This window comes from Onychomys torridus, chromosome 3, assembly GCF_903995425.1.
Source record: "Onychomys torridus chromosome 3, mOncTor1.1, whole genome shotgun sequence".
Lineage (NCBI taxonomy): Eukaryota > Metazoa > Chordata > Mammalia > Rodentia > Cricetidae > Onychomys > Onychomys torridus.
The window spans coordinates 128,719,915-128,729,146 of NC_050445.1; the positions used below are offsets into that span (position 1 = coordinate 128,719,915).

The 9,232-nt window shown below is 38.8% G+C and overlaps 2 gene segments (V, D, J or C); both read left to right on the top strand.

Annotated features, from left to right (window-relative positions):
* The first annotated feature begins 1,515 nt into the window (after window positions 1–1,515).
* On the top strand, window positions 1,516–6,215 carry LOC118580161. The segment is given in 4 exon segments: window positions 1,516–1,564; window positions 1,755–2,056; window positions 3,935–3,969; window positions 6,209–6,215. Coding segments are annotated over 4 exon segments (393 nt in total).
* A 1,058-nt stretch (window positions 6,216–7,273) lies between these two features.
* LOC118580163 lies at window positions 7,274–8,004 on the top strand. The segment is given in 2 exon segments: window positions 7,274–7,325; window positions 7,529–8,004. Coding segments are annotated over 2 exon segments (525 nt in total).
* The last annotated feature ends 1,228 nt before the right edge of the window (window positions 8,005–9,232 follow it).

Consider the following 9,232-nt stretch of genomic DNA (forward strand, 5'->3'; position numbering starts at 1 on the left):
AAACTTATCTGGGGTCAGAGTACAAGACGGCCACAATATTAAACAGTATCCCCCCATTTTAATTTCCTGTTGCATGTGTGGTACAATGTCCCCTCCCAAAGACCTCACTATCTGGGAATCCCTTTCTAGCTCCTTACATGTAGGAGTAGACAAAGTTATACAGAGAAATGAAAAAAAAACTGATGGTATATTTTACATATGAGTGAGTAATGTGTTACTTCTAATTCTGGGATTATAGTGATTCAGTCAATATTACTTTTCCAGTTCCATGTATTTTCTCAAAAGTACATAATTTCATGTTTCTCTATAGCTGAACAAAATTCCATTGCACAAATGTACAATGTTATATTTATCCATTTATCTTGTCATGAACATCTAAGTGATTCCATTTCCTGGCTGTTATGACTAGACCAGGAAAATGCATGGATGTACATTTATATCTGTCATAGGCTATAAAGACCTACAGGTACACCAGCATGAAAGGCATAGCTAGGTCATGTGGTATTTGTAGCTGCTGGGAAAATTTCACATTAGTTTCTAAAGTTATTGCACTCCCACAACACTGAATCAGGGCTCCCATTTCCTCCTACTTTCATCCCTTTAGAATCTTGACACTCTGTTTTGCCAATATTGAGGACTTTCAAAAAACTTAGACATTGTTTGTACATTAAAAAAAAAATGCTATGGCTTGCTTACATAGCCCAAGTGAAAGGAATACTTCTTTCTTCAAATGGACCTGATGAAATTTTCTCTCCTAATTAAAAGTGCATCAGAATTGTTGCCTTTTATGAGCCATGAAAAATCATGTACTAAATAAGATATTTATTTGAGCATTTCATAAATGTTTCCCCATAAACCTGTTTCATTCTTGGTGGTAAAACACGCAAGAGTATATTCAGAGTTTATCTGCACAGTGCTTAACAAATATGTTGGTATCCTGATCTTAGAAATTCTTCTCAACTGTGGTAGATGGTGAACTTTAATAAGGTATTCATTCCACCCTCTGGAGAAATACTTCTTCCTATGACATCCACACTTTCTATTTCCTGGTCTATAATATCTCATTAATGTGATATCTCTTTAGTATTATATGTTGTGATGCTTCATGGACTATATAGACCATGAAATGGGATTCAGACATTGTAAGAAACATCAAGGAAAACAACATAACCTGAATCAAGAGGATGGTTAAGAGATGCTCTTAATTTCAAACTACTGAGTATATCCAGACACTTTCTTAGACTGTGCTAATTTTGCATTCATGTATGTGAGATACATTCACAAGTTTTTTTTTTCAAATCTCAACATCACATCAGGTAACCAGAAGGGGGAGATAGACTCCCCCAAGGCACAGGAGCATGCTCTCCTAAGCAGTTCTTTTTTGGGACATATATGAAGTCAGTATCATTTGCATAACTGTTTCTTCCTTCTAATGCACCTGACTCTTAGGGTATTATAAGAAGGTCTTTCTCCAAGCTGTCTCATGACACACATAAACACAAGGAAAGCTGGAAGATGGTGTCCACATCTCAGGTCCTTGGGCTTCTGTTCTTCTGGGTTTCAGGTATGATATTTTAGACATGGCAAAAAGTGGAGATAGAATTTTCCTACATCATTAGGAAGCACAGCCTCACATGGAATTTGACTTCCTCTTTTAAAAACTTGATACAATAAAATAATCTTTTCAAAAGTAGTTTAGAAGTGACTTTCATATGCAATGTTGTGATCTACTAATATTTCTCATATGCTTTCAGTCTCCAGAGGGGACATTGTGCTGACTCAGTCTCCAGCCATCCTGTCTGTGACTCCAGGAGAAAGAGTCACCATGGCCTGCAAGGCCAGCCAGGGTATTAGCACAAGCTTACACTGGTATCAACAAAAACCAAATGAGGCTCCAAGGCTTCTCATCAAGTATGCTTCCCAGTCCATCTCTGGGATCCCCTCCAGGTTCAGTGGCAGTGGGTCAGGGACAGATTTCACCCTCAGCATCAACAATATGGAGCCTGAAGATGTTGCAACTTATTACTGTCTACAAAGCTACAGCTGGTCTCTCACAGTGACACAGACCATAGCAAAAACCACCAGAGTGGCAGAAGTATAAAGGTGGGCTGCATCAGCTTCTTCTGGTAGTTCCTCTACCTTCTTCAAAGTGTTTTACAGCTGCAGACAGCCTTGAGTTTTACACAGAAAATTGAAGTGCATAGTCCTGGATATCTTCCTTGTCTCTGACCTTTCCTTACTCCATTTTAGATTAAGGAAACATACATAATTGAACATTATATTTCTCCTGTATTCATTCACTTTAGCTCTCAGTGAAGTTTTTTTCTGGAGAGTTATGAACCACTTCCTTACACAATTCTCAAAATTAACACAAAAATTGTTAATTATGGTTCACTGCATATTAATTATTGGACACTGATTCATTAAATCTTGATTAGCCAAAAATATAGATTGGAATATATTTAACCTGTTTTTTAAATTTATTGATTATCAAGTTATATAGATATACACATATGAGATGTTCTTTTAATGACTACTATCCTGCTTACTGTCTTTCAACTACAGACTGAGTTCACTACAGACAGGCACTTCTGCTGCTTTGACATTAGGTGGTGACATAAGCACAGGTTTGCTTTAGTTTTCTTATGGAGCTAAAACTATTCAAAAAAGGAGCTTAGCATGAAAACTGTGCCAAGTCTGTGAACAGGAGGAAGGCAAACTCTTCCATTACTCTGTAAGTGACTTCTTACAAACTCTTTTAGATGGACTAGTTACCTCAATTTTGGACAGTTTGTGTCATCCCTATTTGGAGGCCAATGTTTATTATGTATCATCACAGTAAATCTAAGGAACGTGTTTGCACACATCTCATTGGCAATTTTCCAAGAATTTTTTACACCCATGATCTGCAATGTAAAGAGCACCCACTATTATCACTTCTTGGGAAGGCATGGATACCAGTGTTACATTTCTAAACAACCAGTTGTCACCCAAATAATGAGCAAACTAGAGTGGCATTGTCTGATTTTGCCTTTCACACACACACACACACACACACACACACACACACACAAAATCTCAATTAAATTAGAATCCACTTTAGCTATTATAAATAATGCTGCTATGAATTTAGTTGAGCATGGGTCCTTGTGGTGTGATTGAGCATTCCTTGGGTATATGCCCAAGAGTGGTGTAGCTAGGTCTTCAGGAAGATTAATTCCCAATTTTCTGAGAAACTGCCATACTGATTTCCAAAGTGGCTGTGCAAGTTTACATAGCCAGAACGTAGAAACAACCTAGATGTCCTTCAACTGAACAATGGATAATAAAATGTGGTACATATACACAATGGAGTACACACTACTCAGCAGAGAAAAACAATGACATCATGTGTTTTGCAGGCAAATGGATGAACTAGAAAATATCATCTTGAGTGAGGTAACGCAGACTCAGAAGGACAAACATGATATGTACTCACTCATAAGTGGCTACTAGATGTAAAACAAAGGATAACCAGACTGCAACTCACAACTCCAGGGAGGCTAGCTAGTAAGGAGGACCCTAGGAAAGATGCATGGATTGCTCAGCGATGGAGAAACAGATTAGATCTATGTGAGCAAACTGGGAGTTAGGGGGGTAATGGAGGGCAAGAGACAGAGGAATGAGAGCTTAGGGGAGTGGGAGGTTTGAGCTGGAAAGGGGAACAGGCTGTGAGAACAAGGAGAGAGATACCTTGATAAATGAAGTCACCATGAGAATAGGGAGAAGCAGAGTGTATGGTAGGTCCCCAGGAGTCCACAAAGATGACTCCACCATAAACTATTGGCAATGGTAAAGAGGGTGCCTGTGCTGACCTACTCTGGTGACTGGATGGCTGAATACCCTAACTGTCATCATAGAACCCTCATCCAGTGACTGATGGAAGCAGATGCAGTGGTTCACGGCCGGTTCCCAGGTGGAGCTCCAGGAGTACAATAAACGAGAGGAGGGATTCTATGAGCAAGAGATATAGAGACCATGATTGGAAAAATTACAGAGACAACTAGCCAAACTAGTGGAAACACATGAACTCTGGACTAATAGCTGAGGAGCCCCCAAGGTACTCAACGAAGCCGTCTAAATAAGTGAGACAGTTGTTTAGCATGAACTGTTTAAAGGGCCCCCATGCCATGGGACTGGGACCTGTCCCTAGTGTTTTTGGAGCCTAGTGATTATGGTGAGACACTTTGTGCAGCCTTGGTGCAGTGAGGAGGGTCTTGGACCTGCCTCAACTGAATGTACCAGGTTCTGCTGACTCCTTGTGGGAGACCTTGCCTTGGAGGAGGTAAGAATGGGGGTGGCTTAAGGGGGAAGGCTTGGGAGTAAAAGGAGGAAGGACAGAGGACTCTGTGGTTGGTGTATAAATTGAATAGAAAATCTCTTTACAAAAAGGGCCTAAAGGTTTATACTATTACTTCATTCATTAAATGACAAAATATAGTTAAGTTCCTGGTTTATTCTTGGTAAAGTGTTCATGAAGCATAAGAATAGACATTGATTGAGCAGCTAGAATTTACATAGACCCAGCTTACTAGGACTTGAGACTCAGCAGTTATCAAGACTAAAATAATTCTTTCTTACTAAAATGTATGAGATTAAAGTAGACATAGAAAACAATTTATTGTATTTTTAATTAGTCATATATTATAAGCTGAACATGTCTTTGAGAGAAGACATATTCCATGAATATAGGAAAGCAGGTACCCTATGAGCATGAAAATGGTCCAACTCTGCTCAGTTAAATAAAGGACAAAATAGGCAGAGGATGGTAGAGTTGACCACTCCCCATCACTGGCATCTAAAAGCTGTAGAGAGAAAGCAGATGCTGTTTACAGTGTGTGAAGACAGGAGGGCCATGAACTTTCAGGAATGAACTAATAAAATAATAAAACCCCAACAACTAAAAAACAAGACAAAGAAACCATTTTTAAGATGGAATGTAGGAAGGGGAACTTCTCACCACACTCTGAATATATTACAGCAACAGAGGGAGAAGACTGAGTCTAAAGAAGTATACTAGCCACAGCAAAGTCTGTGGGCACATTCTCTTGCTTAGTTCTTGTTTTAATATTTTATACAAATACCTTTTGAGATAAATAATAAACTGATTGATCATTTCCTAATAATAGCAAAAATGCATCCTGCCAGTTAAAGAACTGTTCAGAAAATTGGCTTATTTTCTTACACTTTGTAAATCTATAGCATGTTACTTAGACATGAATTTATGTATGTCCTTAGGAATAATTTGTTTATTTCCTGTAATATATAATGTGTAAAATGTTTAAGTATTAGGGTATTGGGGAACATGCTGTTTTTACTTATATTCATTTTTTTTCTTTTTTTTAAATTTAATTTAATTTTACATATCAGCCATGGGTTTCCCCTGTCTTTCCCCCTCCTGGCCCTGCCCCTGCCTTCCTCCCAGCAGCGCCCCATATCCATGGTAACCTCATTGTAATTTTTATGTTGTCTGAAATATTTGCTGGGATATATAAGCTGTAGGGGGTGAGAAGAAGGAAGAAGGAAGGAGTAAGAAGAAAGTCATGAGGAAAGAGATGAGGGGAGACAACAGGAAAGAGGGGAAAATACACGAGACCTTGACATGTTGAAGACGTGTGTGTGTGTGTGTGTGTGTGTGTGTGTGTGTGTGTGTGTGCGCGCGCGCGTGCTTTTCCTTTTTCTCTGGCCCCAGAGAATTAAGTTTTACTCCCTCAGATACAAAAGTATGTTGTGTGATCAATCCTGACTCCCACCTCCTCTTCAGTTCCTGAGCTGCTAAGGCTGGCTCTACAGCAACACTTTTCCTTTCATTTCTTTTGTCCATTTCTGAGTGTTAATCTTTTTTATGTTACTATATTTACTATATATTACATTATACATTATATTATACTATTATAGAAAGAAGACTGTTCCTTTTCTAATAAGAGGCTGAAAGGGGTGGATCCAGATGGGATTTCAGGTGAGGGGTGCTGGGAGAAGTAGTTGGGGGGGAACCATAATGAGAATATACTATATAGGGAAAAATCTATTTTCAAGAAAAGAAAAAAAGGAAACAGACAGAAATGAGGCATCGTCTGTGATACTCTAGTTTATCCATGTATGACAGCATATTGATGACTTGGTGTCAGCTTAAACATCATGCATGGATGTGAATTTATATCTGTCATAGGCTATAAAGTCCTTTAGGCACACCCACAGGAAAAGCATAGCTAGGTCATGTGATATTTGAAGATGTCTAAGAAAATCACACATTGCTTTCTACAGTTATTGCGCCCCCACTACACTGAATCAGGGCTCCTGTTGCCTCCTACTTTCATCCCTCTAAAATATTGATATTCTGTTTTGTGGATATTGAGGACTTTCAAAAAGCTGAGACATTGTTTGTACATAAAAAAAAAATATGCTATGACTTGCTTACATAGTCCAAATGAAAGGAATACTCCTTTCTTCAAATGGACCTGGTGACATTTTCTCTACTGATTTAAACAGCATCAGAATTGTTGCCTTTTACATAACATGAAAAATCATGCACAAGGTAAGCTATTTGTTTGAACATTCCATAAATGTTCCCCCAAAACCTGTATTACTCTTGGTGGTAATACACATAAGAAGCAATATTGAGAGTTTATCTGGACAGTGCTAAACAAAAATTATGACATCCCAATCTTTGAAATTCTTCTCAACTGTGGCAGATTATGAACTTTTATACGGTTTTCATTCCACCCTCTGGAGAAGTATGTTTTCCTAGGACATTCAGTCTTTCTATTTTCTTGTCCATGATATCTCATTAATATGACATCTCTTTAGTATCAGATGTTGTGATGCTTCATGGAATGTTTAGACAGTGAAATTGGATTCAGACATATTGTAAGAAACATCAAGAAAACAATACAACCCTGAACCAAGAGGATGGATAAGAGATGCTCTTAGTTTCAAACTACTGAGTGTATCCCAGATACTTTCTTAGACTGTGCTGATTTTGTATCCATGTATGTGAGAAAAATGCACAAGTCTTTTTCAAATCTCAGCATCTCATCAGGTAACCAGAAGAGGGAGATAGACTCCCAAAAAGCACAAGAGCCTGCTCTCCTGAGCAGTTATTTATTGGGACATATATGAAGTCAGTATCATTTGCATAAGTGCTTCTTCCTTCTATGTTCCTGCCTCTTAGAATAGTATAAGAAGGTCTATCTCTGACCAGTGTCATGACACATATCAACACAGGGAAAGCTGGAAGATGGTGTCCACATCTCAGATCCTTGGGCTTCTGTTCTTCTGGATTTCAGGTATGAGACTTTAGACATGGCAAAAAGTAGAGATGTTAATTAAATTCAGAATTTTCTTACATCATTAAGAAGCACAGCCTCACATGGAATTTGTCTCCCTGTTTAAAGAAATTGATACAATAAAATAATCTTTTTTAAAGTAGTTTAGAAGTGACTTTCATATGCAATGTTGTAATCTACTAATATTTCTCCTGTGTTTTCAGTCTCCAGAGGTGACATTGTGCTGACTCAGTCTCCAGACACCCTGTCTGTGACTCCAGGCGATAAAGTCACCATGGCCTGCAAGGCCAGCCAGGGTATTAGCACAATCTTACACTGGTATCAACAAAAAACAAATGAGGCTCCAAGGCTTCTCATCAAGTATGCTTCCCAGTCCATCTCTGGGATCCCCTCCAGGTTCAGTGGCAGTGGGTCAGGGACAGATTTCACCCTCAGCATCAACAATGTGGAGCCTGAAGATGTTGCAACTTATTACTGTCAACAAAGCTACAACTGGCCTCCCACAGTGATACAGACCTTAGCAAAAAACCACCAGAGAAGCAGAAGTGTGAGGCTGGTCTCTTTCAGCTGCTTCTGGCAGTTCCTCTACCTTCTTCAAAGTATTTTACAGATGCAGTCAGCCTTGCGATTTACACAGAAGATTGAAGTGAAGAGGCCTAGAAAGTTTTCTTGCCTCTGAACTCTCTTCACTCCATTTTAGCTCCAGAACACATACAAACTTAACTTTGTATTTTTTTCTGTATTCTTTCACTTTAGCTCTCAGTGACTTATTTCAGGAGAGTAAAGAACCAATGTCATTATACAATTGTCAAAATTAACACAAAAATTGTTAATTATTTTTCTCTTTATATTAATTATGTGACAGTGGCTCATTAACTCTTGATTAGCCATAAAATACAGTTTGACATATATTAATCTGTTCTTTAAATTTTATGATTATTAAGCTATGTAGACATACACGTACCAGATGGTCTTTAAATGACAATGATCTTGTTTACTGTGGTTCATCTATGGAATTTTACAAAATGCAATATACTTATAAGTGAGAATCTCATTTATGGTTGCAATTATTCTATCCCCACCACTCTTCTTCTAACTCCTACCTAAGCTACTACTCAACCCTCACCACTCTCCCCATTCATGTCCACATACATATGAGCACATCTGCCACACTGAGTTCAATGTGGGTAGAAGATATAATCAAGGATGTAGGAACATCCACTCGAGAGAGCATTTTCTTCCTTCCTTCCTTCCTTCCTTCCTTTCTTCCTTCCTTCCTTCCTTCCTTCTTCCCACCCTCCCTCCCTCCCTACTCTCTCTCTCTCTCTCTCTCTCTCTCTCTCTTTCTTTCTTTCTTTCTTTCCACAAGACAGGTTCTCTATGTGTAGCTTTGCACCTTTCTTGGAACTCACTCTGTAGCCCAGGCTGTCCTGGAACTCACAGAGATCCACCTGCCTCTGCCTCCCAAGTGCTGGGATTAAAGGTGTGCGTCACCACCGCCTGGCTTGGATGGAGCATTTTCAATCATCAGAAACAACACTCTTGAGAAAACTGTCTCCCTTACCCTTAGAAGGCCTCAACTACCAATAACAGCTCACCAGCTAGTGGTACAGGCTGATGACCTCCTCCCTGTCCATGCTTCAGTATTAATGGGCTCAATCTTTTGGAGTTTTTTTACAGTTACAGCTGCTGTGAGTTACTCAAAGGAGGAGTCCTGTCATTTTTCAAAGACTCTGTTTCTGCCTCACCTTTAGATGTACAGTGTTTCCACTCCTTTTCTATGATGGTCCCTGAACCTTAGACAACTTTTTGACTTTGTAAGCTTTTGTTTTCAATAGAAACTTTATTTGAATTTTTAATCTTTTTTTTTTCTTTTAAATTTAAGTCTGTTGCTAAGATCAGCTCCC